The 23,674-nt window shown below is 38.2% G+C and overlaps 1 protein-coding gene across 1 annotated transcript in view; it reads right to left on the reverse strand.

Annotated features, from left to right (window-relative positions):
- The window catches only part of MOXD1 (monooxygenase DBH like 1), a 98,385-nt gene that overhangs the window by 70,264 nt on the left and 4,447 nt on the right, over window positions 1-23,674 (reverse strand). The window contains exons 2-4 of the mRNA XM_047734879.1: window positions 5,294-5,440; window positions 3,501-3,668; window positions 3,293-3,376 (exon numbers count right to left, since the gene is read on the reverse strand). Of these exons, the coding sequence (XP_047590835.1) occupies window positions 3,293-3,376; window positions 3,501-3,668; window positions 5,294-5,440 (399 nt within the window). The remainder of the gene's footprint in view (window positions 1-3,292; window positions 3,377-3,500; window positions 3,669-5,293; window positions 5,441-23,674) is intronic.

Genomic DNA, 23,674 nt, shown 5'->3' on the forward strand with positions numbered 1-23,674 from the left:
CTTTGAGTCTGTGAAAAGAAGATACAATTTTCTTAAATTACTAGAAATCTTCTCTGCTAAGGGAAAGACAATGGAAGTTAGGTAATTTCTCAAGGTAAGTATTAAATCTATGAATTCTACTGTAGAAACGTATTAAAATTTTATCGTAAACTGGCATACGCCACAAATTAAAACTTTTTTAAGACTGTCTCCAAACATGTAAAACCTGAATTATTTTTATAATCTTTATTTTTAAAGATTTGTTTATTTATTTGAGCGAGCGAGAGAGAGAGAGAGAGAGAGAAAAGGAGAGAGAGAGCAGTTGCAGGAGGGGCAGAAGGAGAGAAAGAAGCCTCAAACCAACTGCCCCTGCCCGCTGAGCTGGGACCCTGAGGCAGGGCTCATTCCAGGAACCTGAGATCAGGATCTGAGCCAAAATCAGTCACTTAACCAAGTGGACCACCCAGGTGTCCCTATTCTTACAACTTAAATATTTTGGATTTATTTTCTAACTAAAGCTTTCTCTTCTCTTTTTGGGTTTTTTTCCTTTTTAAGACTTTATTTTTAAGTAATCTCTTCACCCAACATGGAGCTCGAACTCACAACCTAGAGGTCAGAAGTCACATTCTCCTCCGACTGAGCCAGCCAGGCACCCCTTCTCTTTTTGTAGACCTTACTGAAGTTCATTTCTAAGTAAAATGTTTCATAATACTTAACAACCTTTAAAATGTTTTAGGGTTTAACAAGCTCAGGAACCTATTCTATAAATGGTATTCTTAAGTAATAATAGAATTTTATAAGTTCCATCCACCAACCCTCTGCCCTTGCAGCACCCAAATTTTGTATAACCACTCCTCTCTCCCTCAAATCCCCTCTTGCTAGGAGTAAAGAACTTTCATCATCTTATAGAACTCCAGATACTTAATACCTGCCCACATATCTTGAGCATTACTATGATAACCATGAGATGGAAACTTCTTTGATGGGATACCGAGTTAGGGTCCTACTTAGAGAGTTGGAAGATATACTGACTCCCCTTAAGAGCAAATTCATTTTTCATTCAACTTAATTATTAACATTAATAACAACGAAGAGGGGCGCCTGGGTGGCTCAGTGGGTTAAGCCTCTGCCTTCAGCTCAGGTCATGATCTCAGGGTCCTGGGATCCAGCCCTATATGGGGCTCTCTGCTCAGCAGGGAGCCTGCTTCCCGCCCTACCCCCTGCCTGCCTCTTTGCCTACTTGTGATTTCTCTCTCTGTCAAATAAATAAATAAAATCTTTAAAAAAAATAACAACTGAGAATAAAAATGCATTGATGGGGGCACCTGGGTGGCTCAGTGGGTTAAGTGCCTGCCTTCAGCTCAGGTCATGATCCCAGAGTCCTAGGATCAAGCCCCACATTGGGCTCCCTGCTCAGCAGAGAGCCTGTTTCTCCCTCTCCCTCCTGCTTGTGCTCTCTTTCTCTGTCAAATAAATAAATAAAATCCTTTTTAAAAATGCGTTGATGTAAGTAGTTAAGAACTTCATATCCTATCGATTAACATTTGCTGAAAAATGAATCAGGGACCCATTTTATGAAACATTTGCTTTCATTTCTGACCCTGTGGTTTTTTACATTTGTCCCTTAAGCTGAGTTCCCATTAAATTTACTGCAAGTGACACACAGTACAATATGACACAAAGTATATATAAATATACCATTCTCTTTCCTGAGAAAGGCTTTTCACTGGCATAATACTGGCCTTGGGCACAGTATTAAGGCACATGGAGGAAACAGAAAATAACATTGCACAGAAATAAGTGTCTCATTTGAAGTCTCATTGTTAGTAAGTCTTCCAATTGCAAAAATACTCCACAAATATTTAGGACTACTTAGTAATTCAATAAACATTCCCTCAACCTGCCCCTCTTGTCTCTGTAAGTAGTTATGAATCATATGTACAAACAAAAGGCAGCTCTGTGCCTCTGGACAAATATATTAGAAATTAACAAATTTAAGTCACTTTATAGAATGTACTCAGTGTTTTCATTTCTGCCAAAATGTTTCGAGGTTAGCAGGGACAGTGTTACAATGGACCACCCTTTACAGACGAAGAAGCCAGGGCATTACCCCAGCGCTACTTACCTGAGAGCACAAAATTAGTTCAAGAAACAACCTGTGAGTCGAGCCCATATACTTCCTTCTGGATTCTAGAATCTATAGGTTTGCTCCTTTCTCACATCCACACTGCTTTGTTACACGGTCTGGGGGCCGGCGAAAAGCGGATGACGTCGGCCTTCTGAATGTTTAGAGCATTTGTATGCACGACTGAATTCTATGTTCTTCTTTCCTGTGTCTAGAATACTTCTCCCAGGTTCTTTGAATGCTTGGGTTATATATTCAGCCTCTGTGGAACCACCAAACACTTTCTAGCACAGAGCCAAGGACATGTAATCCCTCAAAAATACTTGTTCATTCACTAACTAGATGCAAAAGTTTTGGGAGACTATTTCTGGTAGAGGTGGGAGGAAATTATAGGCCACAGGCAAAGTGGGCTTCTTTCTTACCCAATTCTGAATTTTTTAATGTGGGAATCCACTCATTTTCCTGTTTTCAAAAAAAAAATCACTATAAAAACATTTTTTTGACAATATCCAATATTTACAATGAAGCAGACATTTTCAAACAATATTGGTGGGGAATGTAATCTTCCTGTATATAATTTATTGATATGCAAATGTATTATTTAAATGGAAACTCCAGCAATTCCAACTGTACAATGTTGCCTAAGAAATAACCAGTATTGGGGTGCTTAGGTGGCTCAGTCGGTTAAGCGCCCGACTCTTGATTTTGACGCACGTCATGACCTCTGGGTTGAGAGACTGAGCCCCCCCACCCCCATCAGGCTCCCCACCGAGCATAGAGTTCTGCTTGAGATTCTTCCCCCCCAATCCTTTCCCTCCCCCTCTACTCGTCCCTGCCCTACCCTATGTGCTCATGTGCGCACGCTCTCTCTCTAAAATAAATAAATAAATAAAATCTTTTTTAAAAAAGAAAAGAGAAATAACTAGCAGTGTTCAAATGCATCCCCCAACTTTTACTTTAAAATGTAAAATTAGGAGACAAAAACCAAAATCCCGGCTACAACCCAAGATTTCTCTCTAAATTCAGTGATTCCCAAGACAGGGGTAAGTCAGATAAGCCAGTTCTTTGTTCTTTAAATAACTTACACATACTTGAAAATCATTTCAATTTTTTTAGTCATTTTCATTTTGACAACAATTTCTCCTCCATTCATACATATTAAATTTAGCCTGTGATTGAGTCACATACCTTTATTACATGATGCTTTGCTTGGAACACAGGAATCTTAAACATTTGGCACCAATAGGTTGTACCTTTGTTTGGGATGGGGACCTGTCTTAATAAAAAGGGGAAGGGAACACAAAGTCACACTATTAAACACAGCAGTATAAGTTAAAAACTCTTACACGATTTCAATAAACCCACCCTTCCAGCCATAAAACCTGAAAAAACTTACGTCCTGATTCACCAGGTCAAAGTATCGTATGGCTGTAGATAACACGTTGGTTTTCTCAGGATTCAACAGCCGTAGACTCTTGGTGCCACGATTAGAGTCATGGTACTTGGGGCCGGCTTCTCCCACATCTTCATGGTGGTACGCCCAGATCACTCTCACAGTGCTCTCCTAGGGATCACACAGGGGCATTATTATGTCTCATGAGAGCCCTGTCCTAACCACTAAGCTGAGTTTAGAGAACTCTATTGGAAGCCGGATAGAGACGTGAAGAAAAGAGAATAATGACATTTGGAGTCCTCAGTATGGTCTCTAGGATTAATTGTCAATTTGATTAAGTCATTAAGTTTCCAAATAGATGACTTTTTTTTGGGAAGAAACAGTCTCTCTCAGCATGCAAGATTATGTCTTCTGAGAGAGCAAAGAACAATGGACTCCGTGGTTATCCTTTCACGCACATGACAACAGTAAATAATCTTCACACTAGGTCTGCAAACTAGCAACTCATAGTTACCAAGCAAATACTCCTGTTCAGATGCAAGATTCTATAAAATTAAAACCTGTTTTAATGCCATGCAACATTTTAGGGAAAATAAACAGAATGAAAATTAAAACGACTTCCCAGATCAGTACCTTTATGTTCATAATATATTTTTCCTAGGCACTAGCCCGGTCATGTGTATGAATTGACAGAAAGTGCAAACACAGGAGGAATTTCTGATTTGGGGTTTATTATCCTAGAATCTAGCTTTAGTCATTTATGAATCTGGGAATTTCCAAGGGACTAGGGTGTCCCAACAAGGGAAAGTACTGTCAGGTGAAATTGGTTTCCATTTAGCAAACAAGAGATTGCCCAAGGGGAGCTGGGGCAGGGAGGGGGAGGGCTTGCTGAGGTATGAAGAAATTGTTCAGTCCTCCCACAGATAAAGGTGTCTTTGCCAGATCTTTGTAATAAGAACTTTGAAAATAAATAATAAAGCAAAAGCTATTTATTTTAAAAGCTATATTCTTTCTTAATATGTCAAATGACTATAATTATTTTTCTAATTAAAGTATAATTGCACTGTATATTACATAAAATGATCCATGTCTTTGCATGTGTTCTTTTTCTTCCTCTTTGACTCTTTATGCTGAATGTTAATCAAAACTGTTTCAGATTTTTACATTCCCATTTTTGAAGCTTTATCAAATAAAAAAGATAATTTGATTGATCTATACAGAATGAAATCGATCTAAGAAATTCATGAAACTTCCTAAGTACCACATGAATTATACACTGTCTAAATATTTAATTTGCATATGCATAAAGATATTAATGTTTGCATGAAGTCTGACAATAAAAAATCTTGTATAACATGTCAGTAGCAATTTTAATCAACCTGCTATTCATCTCGACTTTAGAAATTTACAAAAATGAACCAGTCACAAATCAGGTGAATTATACCTTGATATTCAGTATCATTATCCCCTCTTGTGTAATACATTTTTTTCCAACCTCTATCTATTGTGGATTCTCCAACTTGATATAGAAAAAGCTAGAACTCTTACAGATAAAATCACACTCACTTTAAATGGCCCTTCAAAATGTGAGATTCAAAACAAAAACTGCCTTTCTTCAAATGTATAGTCTTAGATTTTCTGTGGCTTCTAAAAAGATTTCAAAGGTACTCTAAAACAGACTGTGTGACTTTGTTTGCAAAAGTTATTTTTAAGTATTTGTTCCTTTTATTCTGCAGGGTTTCACAACCATAAATGCACAGTATCTTCATGCATGCATTCTCACATAGGCTCCATACCGTTATACTCTTGTCATTGATGTCACATGTATGCAGCTCTCTGGTAAATTCGATTACTGTGTGGGTGCTATTTTCCATGGCATATTCCAGGTGGTAATCTTGTTGAGCATCTTTTTTCAACTCTCTATTTGCATTTGTAAAATAATCCTGTGGAAAATATGGAAAAGAAAAATTAGGACATCCCAGATTCAGAGTGAAAATAATTTAGATTAGGAATATTTATAGGACCTTAAAAAAAAGTGATTTGGGGCTTGCTTATTACAAAGTCCTATATCTACAGTCATTTCTAAAGTCCTGGGAATTTTCAAGGAGCTGGAGTATCCCAACTAGGAAATCAGTTCCCTATGAAACTGAATCGTATTTGAACCTCAGGCGCTCTGGGAAAATGTGATATGGATTTATGGTATCATAGAGCATTGAAAGACATGGAGTAAACAGACATCAAAGATCACCTAGTACTTTTCCTTCATTATACAAATGAAAAGAGGAACCTCCACACTGTGAAACAGCTTGCTCCAAAGTGAATTGACTAGTTTGGGACAAAGGTAGAACCAACCCATGTAGAACCAACCCAAGGAAAGCCCTTTTCCACTGTTATCCGAGTTGGGGCTTCCCTTCACTGATCCTAAAAGCCACGAGGCCCCAGCTGAGGATATAGGTCATTTCAGTATGTGCTGTAATACCCAATGCTCATTAAAACGCAATGCGGTGAAAAAGAATGGAAAGAAATTAAACTCACTGAATTACAAGATATTGAAAAACTGGGGAAATCTTGTTTTTATGGATTAGCGATGATTTTTGTACTAAACTTGGTCAGTGGTAACTTTTGGGAGGCACACAAATGCAATGGAGAGGTCGTGGGCTTTGAAATCAAATGGCAAGAACCTGACCCCTGGCTCTACCCTAAATAGCCTCGGAGAATTGTTGAAGTCAAACTCTGTGAACTTTTGTTCTAACATTAGTGAAATGGGGGATAATACATACCTATTTATGGATTTTGAAAGATAAAGAAATGAGGGGAAATTACCTACAATGGATTATTGCCCATTTAATGCTAATTTCCTTTCCCCTTTTCCAATGCAGTTTGGTTTTTATCCAAAATATTTCCCTAAACCATATACCATTTACTTACTATATTTTACCATTTGCCTACTATCTTACCACTTGGCCCTTACTAATATATTACTGTATTATAAAACTCATGGTGCTAATTCTCATCACTTATAGAAGACACCAAGTTGGCCTTAATTGTACTGGCCTTTCTGTGCATGAGAATATTTTATTTTTAATAAGCCATAAAAGGCTGATTTCAAAAATGCATGCTGAAACATAATTACAATTTTTTTTACTAACATTAAAATTGCATTTGAAGAAATGATCACTACGCTTAGATAAATAAATAAATAAAGTACAACAGAAAAAAAAACCTTAAATGGTAAATGTCACACTCAAATGGATGGCATCTGGCATTTTTATTCCTAGTACCTTTTTGAGGTAGCTATTGAGTATGTGTAAATTTGACATCCCGAAATTTGCTCAAACCCACTATCGGTGATGCATAGAGCCTAACTAACCCTTTTTCACCCTCGCGGCAACTACAACTCACTGAGCACACCCCACACACAAGGCTCAGTTGAAGCGTGTATTATTACGTGCACACGCATGAACTCATTTCCACCTTCACATCAGGTCAATGGGATAAAAGTAGTTTCCTCTTTCACAGACAAAGACACAAAAGCATAAGAAGGTCAAGCATCTTGCTCAGGATCACGCAGTTGGGACACTGAAAAGCCAGTATTCAAAGCCAGACTGTCTGACTCAAGTCTGTATCCTTCTCCACTGTTACACGCTGTAGTGGCCGCTGCTGGGAAGTCTACAGAAAATATCTACATTAAAGTTTTTTTTTTTTTTAAGATTTTTGTTTTTTTATTTATTTGACAGAGATCACAAGTAGACAGAGAGGCAGGCAGAGAGAGAGAGAGAGGAGGAAGCAGGCTCCCCGCTGAGCAGAGAGCCCGATGTGGGGCTCGATCCCAGGACTCTGGGATCATGACCCGAGCCAAAGACAGAGGCTTTAGCCCACTGAGCCGCCCAGGCGCTACATTAAAGTTTTTTTGATTGTTTGTTTTTACATGAAACATTACTTTGCTGCTGCTAAAGTTGGGGGCTGTCAAAATATTTATTCTGAGAACCGGTTGTAACTGTGAAAACAATTCAAATGAAATATTCCTGTCATATTGTGATCTTTCCACTTTTGATCACACAGATTTTTCAATTTGTGGGTGAAATACCAATGTCCGGAGACAGAGAGGGATTCGGATAAAGGGGGCCTTGATACTGAGTTCACATTTCATGTCACGACTCAAGCAGTCACGGTTTTTGCAAACAAAAAGAACACGAAACAAAATGCAATGAAGAGTAGAATAATTATCCCAGTCTTGCAAACATGTTTCCAAACCCATTAATCCCACAGAATATCCAGCTGGCTCTCCAACTTTCCATTCCTTCTATTCTCACTCACTGATAACAATTCCTTCAGCTATTCTACCTTTTTCTGGCTTTTCAGATAACTTAGCTGTGAGAAAATGGGAGAAACTTCACTCAGGTCTCCCTGAAGATCTACTGCATGCACATCTATGCTACATAAACTGCTGAGGGTTCAATATTGTGAAAAGACAGGTGACAGTTAAGTGAAAGCTCTAGGCTTCTGGTAACCTATGATTGTCTGAAAGATGCTGGTATCTTCAAATTTATTGAGGGAAACATGAATGGATTTTATTATAACTGAAATGTGAAGCACACCTGTAATTCCATTTTATTTTCTCCACATTCTCCAGTTCTTATGGCCTGTTTTGATACATGTCTTCAGATTTGAGCCTACCATAGCTTAGCTATCAAGATAGTATTATCAGTTACATGTTTTCTTGAGCTAGGCCCTTCCGAATGCTTAGAAAAGCACATGTGAATCTCTTATTGTTTTCTCAGGACGCCTCCTGAGACAAATATTAGAACCCTCTCTCTTTACGATGCCAGTATTTCCCCACCCTCAGCTTATGATCATGCACCTCACTTTAAGAGCATTTCAGTTATGATAAATGACAGCTCATATCTTGCCTTCTTTCTATCCCAAATAATATTCACTTTTTGGAATCATAAAAAAAAATACTAATCTAAAAGAAAAGCAGGAGACTGGGGCGCCTGGGTGGCTCAGTGGGTTAAAGCCTCTGCCTTAGGCTCAGGTCATGATCCCAGGATCCTGGGATCGAGCCCCACATCGGGCTTTCTGCTCTGTAGGGAGCTTGCTTCCTCCTCTCTCTCTCTGCCTGCCTCTCTGCCTACTTGTGATCTCTGTCTGTCAAATAAATAAATAAAAATAAAAATAATCAAAAAAAAATAAAAAAAAGAAAAGAAAAGCAGGAGAGATATATAAAATAAAGTACAGATGATACAAGTAGAAACCAAAGAAATGCAAATGAAATAAAAGGGAAATAATACATTAGATCCTATAGGCATTAAAAAGTTAATAATATTATGTACACCTAAGACATAAGAAACTTGGATAATTTAGATGTAAAACAGGCAAAGTTTGAAAGACATAAACCAGCAAAATTCATTAAGGAAAACAGATACTCTGAACAGCCCTATAGTGTACTCATGGGTAAAAACCTTCCTACAAAGAAAATTCTAAGCCACGTTTCTTTCACTTGGAACTTTACCAAATATTTAAGGAAGAGGTAATATCAACCCTTCACAAAGTCTTCCAGAAGATAAAGACCACAGAGCACTGCCCAAATCATTGCTTGATGCCAGCCTTACCCTGATACCAAAATCAAAGACATTACAAAAATACGTATTAGCAAATAGAATTTAGTGATTTTTTTTAAAAAAAGGATAATATACCATTATCATGCAGAGTTGGTTCAACATTATAAAATCAATCAATGCAATTCATTACATTTAAATCTAAAAAAGGAAATCACAGAATCATCTTAATAAATACAGAAAAACCATTTAAAACATTCATTCAAGGTAAAATCTCTCAGCAAACAGCAGAAGGGTACATTCTTAACCTTATAAAAAGCATCCATAAAAAATCCTACAGAAAACATCATAGTTAATGATGAAAGTCTAAATTCCTCCCCTAAGTTTGGGGACAAGTAAGTCTTGGGGAAAAGGCAAGGATGTCCACATTTCTCACTTCCGGACAGCCCCACTATTGACTACTTCTGACAGTTTATCTCTACTATTCCCATTCTCTAAGCATAAACATCAAATTCTGTCCCTGACATTATCTCCTGTCTTCATATTTCATTCTTTGGGAATCTCATCTACTCTAGGAGTTTCCAATCACTGCCTTCCTTCAGTATCACATATCTAAAAGTCTACTGAATAACTTCACTTGGAAGTCTTAGTGTCATTTCAGAGTGCAATATAACCAAAATTGTATCCACCCTTTGTCTCTAAGACTTGTTTTCCTGAATTTCTTTCAGTATCCTGCCATTTTCCCACTATCCAAATTCAAAATGGCAGTCTTCTTTAACTTCTTCCTCTGTTACTCACACTTCCACAATCCTATCAGTTCCTCCTTTGAAAAAATATCCCATATTTTACTTCTACTCTATTACAACTTCTTCTACTTCACTTCAGAGTATCACCTGTATTATGTCAAAATCACCCTCAATGTGTCACTGTCTTTTATTTAATGGTCTATAGTACAAGTTCTATAATTTAGATTCAAGTTTTTCTACAGTTCAGCCTAACCTGGTTTTTTCAGAGTGTCACCATCAACCCTACCACATGGTCTCTATTATCTATTTATTATTCCCCTCAAATTTTGCCTTTTTCCATCTCCTAGCTTTTGTTCACACTCTTCTCTATTCCCCCTACTCTCTTTACTCCACTGAGAAATCCTCCCCGCTAAATCCACTCACTGAAACTTAACTCCATTGAAACACTTCCTTCTCTTCAAGACTCATGACTCTAGCTCCTCTATGAAGTTTTCTTTGATCATTCCAACTGGAAGTGATCATTCCCTCTTAGAATCCTTACTCCTCTTTTGCATTCCCATGGAGCCTGCAATATATTCTAGATAAAAATTATCTTCTCAACCATGCGGTAATTGCCTGGAAATAGAAAGCTAATCTTATCAATCCAGCTATAAATTTGTACCTTTAATATAGTTGTTTGTGCTGTAAATGGAACAAAAAGAGGGAGACAGATTATTTTCTCAATTGTTCTCAATTACATTTACATATGGTTAAAATCGGTGTGGAATGTGTTTAACCAGATGCTAGCATAAGTTTGAGCTGGCATGATCTGCCACACAGACACATCTGGCCCTGAAATCTGGGAACATTGTTGTGACCTTTTAACCCCTAAGTGGACATGAATCTTATGAAACTGACATCAGCATTCAGAAAAAAAAAAAAGTTGATGCATGTAACAGCTCTTTGAAATCTTTTTACACTTAAAGCGCATTTCCTACATATTTTAAAGAAATAAGGCAAAAACAATAACAAAAAAATGCAAAAAAACCCCACAAAAAAAACCCCAGATCTAAGAGAGAGAAACCTGTTTCAGAATGTTTTCTAATGTGAATTTATATCCTGAGTTACTTGCAAACTGCAGATGCTTATTAAATATGTGTAATTTTAAAAGGAGCATCCTGCTTTTCCTCTTGCTAATTCTAAATTATTATTTTTAAATCATTATTTTAATTAATTATATAAATTATTATATAATTAATAAATTCTAAATTATAAATTTTTCCTCTAATGCTAATTCAGGAACCATCATCCTATATTAACATCTTAGTGGTATGGAAATAGTTTCACTCGGGGGAACAAAATTATTCCCTCGCAACACCTTCTTTCTTCCTTCAACCTGTATTAAGAAAATACATGAACTAACCCAACACAGTCTTAGTGAGGTCAATATTTTAAAATAAAGAAAATGGTATATGGCAAACCTTAAAAGTGCAATGAAGTATGCCAGAATGAGAAAGAGGCTAAAGAAGAAAAAAAAAAAATCCGAGTCCCAAATTCCCTATCATTCAACTGTTCTTGCCAGGAGGAAGAAAAGAAGGAAGGGAGGGAGGAAAGAAGAGATGAAAAGAAAGCAAGTCACCCAAAGAATAGTCCATCTTGAAAATCCTTCATGCAGGGGCGCCCGGGTGGCTCAGCGGGTTAAAGCCTCTGCCTTAGGCTCAGGTCATGATCCCAGGGTCCTGGGATCGAGCCCCACATCAGGCTATCTGCTCAGCAGGGAGCCTGCTTCCCTTCCTCTCTCTGCCTGCCTCTCTGCCTACCTGTGATCTCTGTCTGTCAAATAAATAAATAAAATCTTTAAAAAAAAAAAAAAAAGAAAATCCTTCATGCAGATTGGCTAAATCCAAAAAAGTATTGCCCGGTGAGTTTAGTAGTTTCCTGAGAGTTTGATAAAGGGCTACATGTCATCTGACTGGATAATTACATGGAATCATTATTTTGTACTACTATCTTCTTGGAGGAAAAAAAAAAACACAGAAAAACCCTGCAGAATGAAATTGACAGTAAAACATCAACCAGTTAACAGCCTGAAAACCAATAATATAATCTAGAAATTTATAGTCACAAAGCCAGACTGTGTAGTACTTATGTTTATGAAATTCCCCGAGATCACTTGGACAATCTGATTTTCACCTTTATAGTTAGAATAGGATGACACCCCTTTGCCCCCATCCCAGTTTCCATTTGGCAAATACAATCAGATACATCTCTGCTGAGCATCCATGGTAAAGGCCATTTCTCAGCCATTTTCCTATAGAGCTCAATATTCCAGCACTTTTATAATAAAAATAGGAATATTGATCACAGTGCACTCTTACTGTCATGGTCAGATGTCGCAGCCACTATAAATATCTAATTGTATGATACATACTGCATATAGTATAAATTAACATAAAATACTGATAAATAAAAAAGTAGGCTCCAATTCAGTGTCATTAAAAATTGATTTTATGAGGACAAGAGGGTTGAGGAGTATTCAGAGATTCATGATTCTGTAAAGATTTTGTAAAAGTTTAAAATAAAATTTGAAGATGTTTTAATTATGTCAATGTGCAGAAGTCATTCTTCTTTATGTTTATTCAGTTTTTAAGTTGTAAAGTGAAATGTGAACTTATGTTACTCTAGCTAAATGGCTTTATGTGATTTTTTTTTTAATTTTCTTTATTTATTTGACAGAGAGAGCACACAAGCAGGGGTAATGGCAGAGGGAGAGGGAAAAGCTTGCTCCCTGCTGAGTAAGGAGCCTGATGCTGGCCTGGGATCTTGATCTAAGCCGAAGGCAGATGCTTAACGGACTGAGCCACACAGGTGCTCTTTTACATGGATTTCAATCATATTCTAACTCAAATATTTATGTTAAGATCAACTTCAAGGTGCCTGGGTGGCTCAGTCCTTTAAGCATCTGCTTTCAGCTCAGGTCATGATCCCAGGGTCCTGGGATCAAGCCCCACATCATGCTCCCTGCTCAGCAGCAGGTCTGCTTCTCCCTCTCCCTCTGCCTCTGTCCCCTGCTTGTACTCTCACTCTCTCTCTCAAATAAATAGATAAATAAACTTAAAAAAAAAAGATTAACTTCAGTAGGAATTGCCAAGAAGGTATCATTTTCTGCTTTTATTGTGGATTATTATTTTAATCAGGTGCTTCATTGTTTTACCTTTTAAAGATAAAATATTACCTGTTACCCTTGAAAATCTGTGTTGATAATTAGACTTCAGCAGTAAAGTTAATCTGCAGTTGTGTCATAAAAATGAAACATGTTCTCACAGGATGTTTTGTCTTTTGAACACTAGGCTTTGAAAAAAAAGATGAAATATATCATTGAGATTTCAAAATGCCGAGAGGCAAGAGAAAAGTAAGTCAGCCCTCGCCTCCGTTGGCTTTTATCACCTGGCATGATAAGCACGAGTCCTGACTGTCCTGACTGCCACTTTAAAACTAATATCCAGGGGCGCCTGGGTGGCTCAGTGGGTTAAGCCACTGCTTTCGGCTGGGGTCATGATCCCAGGTCCTGGGTTCGAGCCCCACATTGGGCTTTCTGCTCAGCAGGGAGCCTGCTTCCTCCTCTCTCTCTGCCTGCCTCTCTGCTTACTTGTGATTTCTCTCTGTCAAATAAATAAATAAAATCTTTAAAAAAAAAAAAAAAAACTAATATCCAAAAGCTGGCTTTGGAAATCGGCATGATTGCTACGACCTCTTGTTAAAAAACATGATTACACAGATGTTCAATTGGTTCTTTCTCATTGTCAGTCTTTTTTCTCTTTCTTGAATAAAATCTCTGCAACAGAAAAGAGCTTTGACTGATACTGTGGTAAGCAGGATGAAGTAAAAACTCTCCTGGGTGTAATAAAAGACATGAATAAACCCGGTTCAGCCTGGAAAACCGAATGTAAGCACAGCTGCAGGGGAACCTTGAGAAAAATGTTACCATCTGCCATCACTTTCTTCAACAGGTGCTTGTTGTTTTTCCTTCTTTTTCTGAATCTCAAAAGCCTTGTGACTTCAAACATTTCTATTTGTGATATCAATTTCTATAATAAGTGTTACAGTGGTTTAATAATATTGGTAGTGTAATAATAAATATTTTTGTGTTAAAGAGAATCTTTGATTCCCAAAATTCATAAGCTGTAAAAACTAACTATATAATAAACATAACCTTCAGATTTCAGGGTAAGCTGGTTTTAATAAGATATTTCTTCACTAATCTTAGAACTTGGGGCAGAATGTCAAAAAACAAGGAGCTTGCCTTCTAGACCACTTCAGATAAAACTGAAACTCTTTAGGTCTAATAAGGGATCTGTTAAATAGCTACTGGAATACCAAAATAGGAACCCTGTTGGCTTGCGTTCCAATAAGGGGCCCACCTGAGCAATCTGTTTGTTCTTTAAGTGCCACCTTCTGAAAATACACATCCTGCATTTTCCCCTACAGCCGATCATCTCAGTTCAGTTTTCACATACAGTAATTTAATACTTTGCTATAATTATAGAATTATCAGAGATAGAATGTAAAATTAACATTTTGACTCTTTAGGTTAACAATAAATACGAATGGGGAAAAAACAAGCAATTTCAGGTTTTATCACAGAAATAAAATATTATTTTACCTTCATCTTAATCCACCATCTTAGTTTTTTAAAATTTTAGAGGACTTCTCTTAACTACCCATGACCACTGTACACAAGAAGTAAATTTTGAGAAGAAAACCGGTTCCTTCCTTCCTCCTTCCCTCCCTCCCTTCTTTCTTTCCTTCCTTCCTCCCTTCCTCCCTTCCTTCTCTTTTCTTCCAACACAAATTTCATTGAGCAACTAGTATTCCTCAGCCCCTGTTGTAGGGCTGAAGGCATGTAACTATAGAGGATAGCATGCAAAGTCCGTACTCTGATCAAACTTATAATTTAGTTGGGGGGGGGGAGCAGACAATTTAAAGGTTATTTTTAATAATAATATAACCAAAATGTTTAGACATCAGCCACAGCTACTTCTTTCAAGATATATCTCCAAAGGCAAAGGAAACAAAAGTGAAAATGAACTTTTGGGACTTCATCAAGATCAAAAGCTTCTGCACAGCAAAGGAAACAGTCAACAAAATAAAGAGGCAACTCATGGAATGGGAGAAGATATTTGCAAATGACAGTACAGACAAAGGGCTGATATCCAAGATCTTTAAAGAACTCCTCAAACTCAACACACACAAAACAGATAATCATGTTAAGAAATGGGCAGAAGACATGAACAGACACTTCTCCAATGAAGACATATAAATGGCTAACAGACACATGAAAAAATGTTCATCATCATTAGCCATTAGGGAGATTCAAATCAAAACCACATTGAGATACTCCTTACACCAGTTAGAATGGCCAAAATTAGCAAGACAGGAAACAACACGTGTTGGAGAGGATATGGAGAAAGGAGAACCCTCTTACACTGTTGGTGGGAATACAAGTTGGTGCAGCCACTTTGGAAAACAGTGTGGAGATTCCTTAAGAAATTAAAAATAGAGCTTCCCTATGACCCTGCAGTTGCACTACTGGGTATTTACCCCAAAGATACAGATGTAGTGAAAAGAAGGGCCATCTGTACCCCAATGTTCATAGCAGCAATGGCCACAGTTGCCAAACTATGCCATCAACGGACAAATGGGTAAAGAAGATGTGGTCCATATATTCTATGGAGTATTATGTCTCCATCAGAAAGGATGAATACCCAACTTTTGTATCAACTTGGACAGAACTGGAAGAGATTATGTTGAGTGAAAAAAGTCAATCAGAGAGTCAATTATCATACAGTTTCGCTTATTTGTGGAGCATAAGGAATAACACGGAGGACATGGGGAGATGGAGAGGAGAAGTGAGTTGGGGGAAATTGGAGGGGAGATGAACCATGAGAGACTGTGGACTCTGAAAAACAATCTGAGGGTTTTGGAGGGGCAGGGGGTGGGAGGTTGGATGAGCCTGGTGGTGGGTATTACGGAGGGCACATATTGCATGGAGCACTGGGTGTGGTGCATAAACAATGAATTCTGGAACACTGAAAAGAAATTTAAAAAATAAATAAAATTAAAAAAAAAAATATATATATATATAAAACCAAAATGTTTAGATAATGAATACTTAAAGGAGAACAGAACAGATTATAGAGAGTGACTGGAAAGCCTTCAGGCTGAGTGACCAGAAAAGTCACTACTGAGACAATGATATTTACTCTGAGAAATAAACTACAGTTATGAGCCAGACACAAGAGGTTATGGAGGAAGCAGATTCCGGGAAGAGAGGGCAGCAATGGGAAAAGACCTGAACAGGGGTGGGCATCCAGTTTGAGGAAACAAATAAAAGCCAGGTGGCTGAACTATATGGTGCCCAAGAGAGATCAACAGAGATCAACAGAGGTCCCATAATTTATGATTCCTTATAGGTTGTGTAGGGAGTTCAAATTTAATACTAAGCTTATATAAAAGTCATTTGAGCTTTAAGCAGTAAGTGACATATTCTGATTAACACAAAAAAAGTGTGTGTGTGTGTGTTACTGTGGTTACCATGTTAGAGGATGACAAGAAGGAATAAGAGTGGTGGTCAGAAGACAGGAGTCATGAGGCACCTGGGTGGCTCAGTCAGTTAAGCGACCAACCCTTGGTTTCAGCTCAGGTCATGGATCTCAGGGTCATAAGACTGAGCCCCAGGTCGAGCTCAGAGGAATCTCTTTTAAAAAGTTCTTCCTTTGCCCCTGCCCCAAGTAGTGCACACGTGTGTGCTCTCTATCTCTCTCTGTCCCAAATAAATAAATAAATCTTAAAGGAAAAAAAATAAAAAGAGATAGGAGTCATGCAGTGTCCAGGTGGTCTGTGATTGATTGGTCATAGTAAAACTGAAGGGAAGGAGGCAGGTTTTTTTACTTAGCTTAGAGGAAAAGTCAACAGAACCTGAAGATGTATTTCATATGTGGGATGAAGGAAAGAGAAGACAAAAGAAAGACTCCTAAGCGTTGACTGGAGCTACCAGGAGGTGCCATTTACTAAGACTGGGAAGGCTGGGAAAGAAAGATGTTGAGGGTGAATGAGGTTAAACTTGAGGTGCCTACCTAGACATCTTTCTGGGTGGGAAGGTCAGGAGACAGAGAATATGCAGACTGGGAGGAGATAAATCAAAATAACGTCACCACCAAGTTTCAGAAACTCACCATCACAATCATCTTCCCTCTTGAAGCCCTCCAAATTCTTCTGAGTATATACAAGTCAGAAAACATTTTTTTAAATTCAGATTTTAAATTTCAGATTTCAAGTACAGATTCACTAATACACATTCACTACATGTAATTCGAATATACTGAAACACACAGTAGGAAGATGAAATGCTCTCACACCCACTGTAACAGGACAGTGTACACAGAGACAGGACAACTTCTGAGGCAGGGTAAAAAACAACATAGATGGTTTCCAATATAGTTACTAATATCTTATCTTCTATTCAGTTCTTGAATAACCTAAAAGCATGAATGTGGAATAAAGTTATTTTTAATATCACACTAAAGCTGGAAGACAACCTGAAAGTCACCCGATCCCAGCTCCCACCAAAGGAGGAATTCTCTCCAAAAAAATTTTTTTTGAAGACTGATTTATTTCTTTGAGAGAGAGAACATAAATGTGGGAGGGGCAGAGGGAAAGGGAGAGATAATCTCATGCAGATTCCCCGCTGCACCTGGAGCCCAACGCAGGGCTCCATCTCATGACCCTGAAGTCATGACCTGAGCCAAAACCAAGAGACAGACGCTCAACCAACTGTGACACCCAGGCACTCCTCCTTCAGAAATATTTTTAAAGAGATGATTACACAGTATTTAATATCTCTAGTGAAAAGCTCATGAATTTACAACTTCACAAAGCAACTCATTCAATTTCAAGACCTCTCATTGTCAGAAATGTATGTTATACTGAACTAAATAAAATCTTCTACTCTTTAATGTATTAATTCGGTCTTTTTTCTTCCTTCTGGAGGCTAACAGAGAGCATCTAATCCATATTTTCTGAAGAATACTGTCCACTACTCAAAACAACAAACAAACAAACAAACAAAATGATCACATCTTTTTAATCACTTTCTCGAGGCAAAACATGGACAGTTATTTCCCATTACCCAGGGAATCCCAGCTTCCGGAGAGTTCAATCATGCTTATAATCCTCTTTTAGATCTCTTAAAAATGTTATTCTAAAAGTTACCTTCTGATGTGATTAGCCTAGTACAGAGTACTCTGTCAATACTACCTCCCTTCATGTAAACAGTAGAGTTTATAGGCTAATATTGCATCTCTGTGTTTAGCCAGCACATATCCTGAGTTTAAAATGACCTAATATTTAGAACTTTTCCATATGAATTCTAATTAAGTTCAATTTTACACGTTTTATATATACACAATTAATTTTGTAACCAAGTGTTTAACTCTATGTGTATCGTCAGTGAATTGTTAACTTTTAGTTTCTTTTCATTCTTTTACTACATTACCATCTTTGAGTCCTCATCTTGTAGTCCAATGTAACCAGTCTGTTATCAACATATTTTCGGTATGAATGTTTAAATATCTATGATTATGCCTAATTCAATGTTTTTAGCCCATCTCATGCAAGAAATGAGAAACCCTGCCAATTGCCTTATTATCATTCAGATGTGCCATGTATTTAATACTCCAACTACAAGTCCAGCAAACCAAATGCAAAAGAAAATGCAGTCTTGTTAGTGTAATCTGTGTTTACTGAAACTATGCTGGTCTCTGGTCATTAATGACAGCGAAGTAGTCACAAACCAATTGCTTATAGTTTTTCCTCTAATTTTCTTAAAAACTGCTATCAATATCCCCCATCTCTACATTGAGCAGATAAACCTTCTCCCCAAGTTGAAAAGCTGCCATATTTGTCTCCATGTCATCTCCCACTAATTCTGACATTTCACTGAATGCTTGACCAATTATAATAGTATCTTGTATTTAAGTACTTTCAATGTGCCACATAGTTTGCTTAAGAGCTTTACATGCCTATTCCATTTAATTCTCATCAAAACCCCATGCTTTAGGTATCAGGAGTCCCTTCTTCATAAAGGAAACTCACTTAGAGAGGCTAAGGAGTTCACATCCAATAAGCAGCAAGCAGTGCCGGATTTACACCAAGAATTCCTGCTTTTAAGCGTTCCTCAGTTACTCTGCAAGCACTTCTTGATGACCTGTCATGCACATGGAATTGTTGTCCCTGGTACCTCGGGAAGATGTGGCAACGCTGACAGTCACCAACTTGTAAATGTTCCATCCATACCCTAATAAAATACTAATTATCTACCACTCCCGCTACCATTCCTCCTCTCCCTTCTGCAGTGATAACTTCAGGACATTTCACTGCTTCCTAGTAACCTTGGAGAACAGAGGAAGGAAGGGAGAGGATATCTATTTACGTAACTGGAAAGACACTTGAGAATTTTTCCAAACACACAGGGAGTCCCTTTTGTTACTGTTAATTCTAATAAAAGATTTTAAAGTAGAACATTTTTCTTGGCTTAAATGCGGGCTGAGAATTATCTGAAACTTTTGTTTATTAATGTTCCTTTGATGCCCTGTAACCATATATAACTTATGAATTTTAGACTCTGTGTGGGCAGATATTCCTGTTGCCTAGAAATACCGCAGCTAGGACCAACTGACAAAAGGTGTACAGAAATGATAGAAAGCTAGGAGAGGAGAGATATGTTGAAATACAACACTACCCACATTCCTTCCGTTGCTACTCTAGTTTAAGCATGTAAATCTGAAAGAAAATACTTGGGAGTTATCAATAACAGGTCAAACTCATCTCAGAAGCATTTCCATTTTAGGGAAATCCAGTTTGTTCTTCTATTTTATAAAATATTTTCCCGTATCCAGACATATTGCCAGCCTTGCTTCAACATCAGGCTTCAAATGCAATCTGAATGGTTTTGTATGGAATTCTCCTTTGCATCCCCATGCCAGATGCCTGGAATCTTCCAGGCTTCTGTAGGTTGTCCATAAAGGAGTTGACTACCTGATTCCTATCAAAGAGCCTGAACACATAAGGTCAGTAGTTTCTGTGCATGTCTGCTGATCAGAATCACCTGGGAAACTAAAATTTATTAATGCCTATGTCCACCCCCTGAGACTGTATGAAATTTAATTGGTATGGGGGAGGGAGGGCAGTTACCTGGACTTTCGAATTTTTTAAAGACCCCCCAAGTGATGTTAACGTGCAGAGAACTTCTGACATAGGAAGTATCTTCTCAGTTCCCAGTTCTCTATTAGCCGCGCTGTTCATCACTAAACTGTAATCAGCCACAGCATGAATCCATCTTGTCTCTGCCCAAAGGGATCTGGATGTCCAAAGTACCAGGAGGCCTACCTTCTATGTGGTTTTATCTACCATGAGTTCCCTTGTATGAGCAAATTTCAGGGCATGCACTTTGCACAAGAGAAAAGCAATTTAGTTTTACCTAACAAACTGAGATTTCCAAGTTTTCGTTTACAAATTGCCTGAAAGATGGAACCCTTCTGCAGGCACCTGTGTTTTGCTGATCTAGCTTCTCCAAGTTCTTTAATTCTCTAATATTATTGCAGATGAGAAAGAACAGAGTAGAGTATAAGAGAAAAACATTGACACCTAGAATTAAGAAAGAAACTTCTATAAAATCACCAAGTCTCTGGATCAAAGCGTGAAAGACTCTAGTGGAGCTTACTAAACATCTGTGTAGCAATACCACAGAAACAGAAAAGAGAGCTCATGTGGTTCAGACACATTTGTTAAAACATTAATTATATTTCTTCCAGGTAAGCAGTTTCCTATATTCGAGGTCGACTAACTTCTTTGATGCACATGCCAGATAACCTTCTTCACAGTATATAATGTTTTGAGTTGTAAACACTGTGATTAATCTCCAAGGACAACCTTTAAGACTTGGGACATTTGTTTTCCTCCGGGTCTTGATCAGAAGCACTCTAATCTGAAATAGCCACATGGTTTCTCCTTATCACATCACGCTATTTTAATTCTCAGCACTTCCTGGTATTTTTCTTGTTTATGTATTTATTTGTTTATCCCCCACCAAAATCTGAGCTCCATGATACCACTGGCTTCATCTCACTCAATTCTGTGTCCCCAGGATTTGAAACTTGAACAATAAAAGTTCAATCAATATTGGTTAAATGACTGAACGACTATTCCGACATTCACTGCCCAGAGGTAAGTGTTTTATTCAGTCGTGTGAGAGTCACAAATTATTGTCCTGCTTTGTAACCTGCAGCCTCAAGTTTGGACATCCACAAAATGGGAGGAATAAGACGTTGACCTCAGAGGACTATTGTAAGCATTATACGAGAGTACATACTTATAGGACTTATCATACTATATGGCATTTACTAAGAACTCAGTGAATGAAAAATCATACCATAGAAATGTATGTCTATGACATTTATGGGGGAACAGAAGTAGTAAGAGAAATACTATGATTTTCTTTTACTGATCACTTTTAAAACCTATTTATTATACATGTTCTTTCACTATTAAGGAAGAAAATTGGAATGTTTTTATGTAAACTACTGCTTACTTGCAGGAGAAGAAAGAATAAAAAACCAGGACTCAGAGGAAATGAATCCAGGCTGCTGATCTGTATGGCCACCACACCACTGAATAGGTATGGAAGACTCAGGTTCTCACCTGTAAAATTGGAGGTGTGGGGAAACTTAAGAGCCCTGAGGGGAATCAACTGAACTCTGAGCTCTTTTTTTTTTTTTAAGTTTGTTTATTTTTTTAGCAATCTCTATACGCAATGTGGGGCTCAAACTCCTGACCCTGAGATCAAGAGTAACATGCTCTGCAGACTGAGCCAGCTGGGCATCCCTGAACCCTGAGCTCCTAAGAGCAGTAAGTAAATACACAGAGCAGCAACACTAACCTGTAAAAGCAGTAATTGTTTAAAGTCTTCTCATAATTTTTGGTTACACGAGATGAAGAGGAAAGGCCTCGATAGCAAATTAAATGTGGTCTCTACATTATTTGTATAGCAATAGATATATAATTCCAACTTTACAGTTAACAAAAAGTATGCATTTGAAGTTATTTTTGTAGAATTCTCTGCTATGAGCTATATGTTATCCTTATGAGCAGAGTTTTTTGTTTGTTTGTTTGTTTGGGGGGGTCTACTCTAGATTGTAACAAATTTAAAAGACATAGATTGGGAAGAAGTTTCTTGGGGATCCAGCTGGCTATTTAAAAGTTCTGTACTGGTTATTTTTTAAAAGTTATAGTAAACAGCATCATAAGGCATCCATACTCAAAGTTTTGTCTTTTCTTTCATACGGATCAAACATTTTTCAGAAACATGTTGATGTATAATGAATTCATTCCTTTTGCCAGCAACTTTATTGTAATAGGGCTGTATTACAAAAAAGTTGAATCAATAAGCCACCATTCACTTTCTTTGAAGTGGACTCTGCCTTCCCTTACAAGAACCCAGAAATATGCCATTGGTAGTTTGAAGCCCTGAACTTGTTGGGCAGTTCAGGTGCATTATTCCCATGGCTCTTAGGTCTGCCCTGTTTCCTCAGGCTGGCATTATGAAATCATCTGCTCTGCCAGGGAAAACCACACAGCTGTAGAGTATCGTGTGTGGAGCATTACACTGGCTCATGTGTCCTTATTACTAATGCACAAAGCACGACGCTTGGAGAGGTCCCTTCGTCATCTGGAAATCAGGGTGGGGGAGCATAATCTGAAGACTTATAAATATCTCTTAACAAAGCCCCAGCTGAGCTGTGTCAGGGTTGTACGCTCTCTTCATCTTTCCCTTACAGCTTTTCAATTTGCTTTCCAAACATTTCTTTGTTGCCATTGGCTGGGACGCGCTTAAAAGCAGCACATCGTTAACCACAAAGAATGCTCACTGTTTTCTGTGATTTCAAATCACAGCACAATTTCCGAGCACTTCCTCAGCGAACAGCCCAGCAGCAATTACCCTGCTGCTGAAGACTTGCTTCTCCTCCACAGAAATGTTTCATAGAGGCAGCCCGGGAGCAAGGCTGTAACAAATGATGACATATGTTTCAGCCTCCATTCACTCGCGATTTCTACCCCCAAAGGAAGAGTGAATCAATTTTTGTGCAAATTCATCGGGCACATCCGACAATGCTGCCCTCTTCTCTAACTCACACAAACTAGGCATTCATCAACCCGGATTACTTTCCTCAAATGGGGACTCACAGTTGCTAAGTGGCTGGGATGGGGGGTGGGATTGCACTGTGTCAAAAAGGGGCAAAGTACAAGGAAAGGACAGGAATCCATCAGGGAAGTGAGAGTTAATTCATTGAGACAAAATAGTGAGGTTTTCAAAAGCCAAGGCGAGAGGAAAGGCTGCTTCCCACCCCCACCCCAGGCAATCCTGTGAAAGCCAGTGCAGAAATGACCTCAGCAGCATCCCAAGGGTCACATTACCCCAAGTGTGAGACCCTCCACAACAGGGTATCTGATAGATGATACTGAGACCTTCACTTCCCAACCATGTTTTTCTTTTCTTTCCCATTTGATCAGACCTGGTTATATACCCATTTGGGTCAGTGGGTTAAAAAATGGGCAGGGACAAATTTCCATAAAGCCTCATCTCTGGGTAGAGTTTTAAGGCTGGCCAGCCTACTGCCTTGAGGCAAGAAATCAGAACTTGATTTTTCACTCACAACCTACGAGCAAATGTCACACCTACCTCTGGAGGTATTCTCACTGGCTCCAACTCTGAATTAGTGATTGGCAACCACTGAAAAACATGGGAGTTGTAGACTTCTGTAGTCTTTATTGGCAGGGG

Source organism: Lutra lutra, chromosome 6 (assembly GCF_902655055.1).
Source record: "Lutra lutra chromosome 6, mLutLut1.2, whole genome shotgun sequence".
NCBI lineage: Eukaryota > Metazoa > Chordata > Mammalia > Carnivora > Mustelidae > Lutra > Lutra lutra.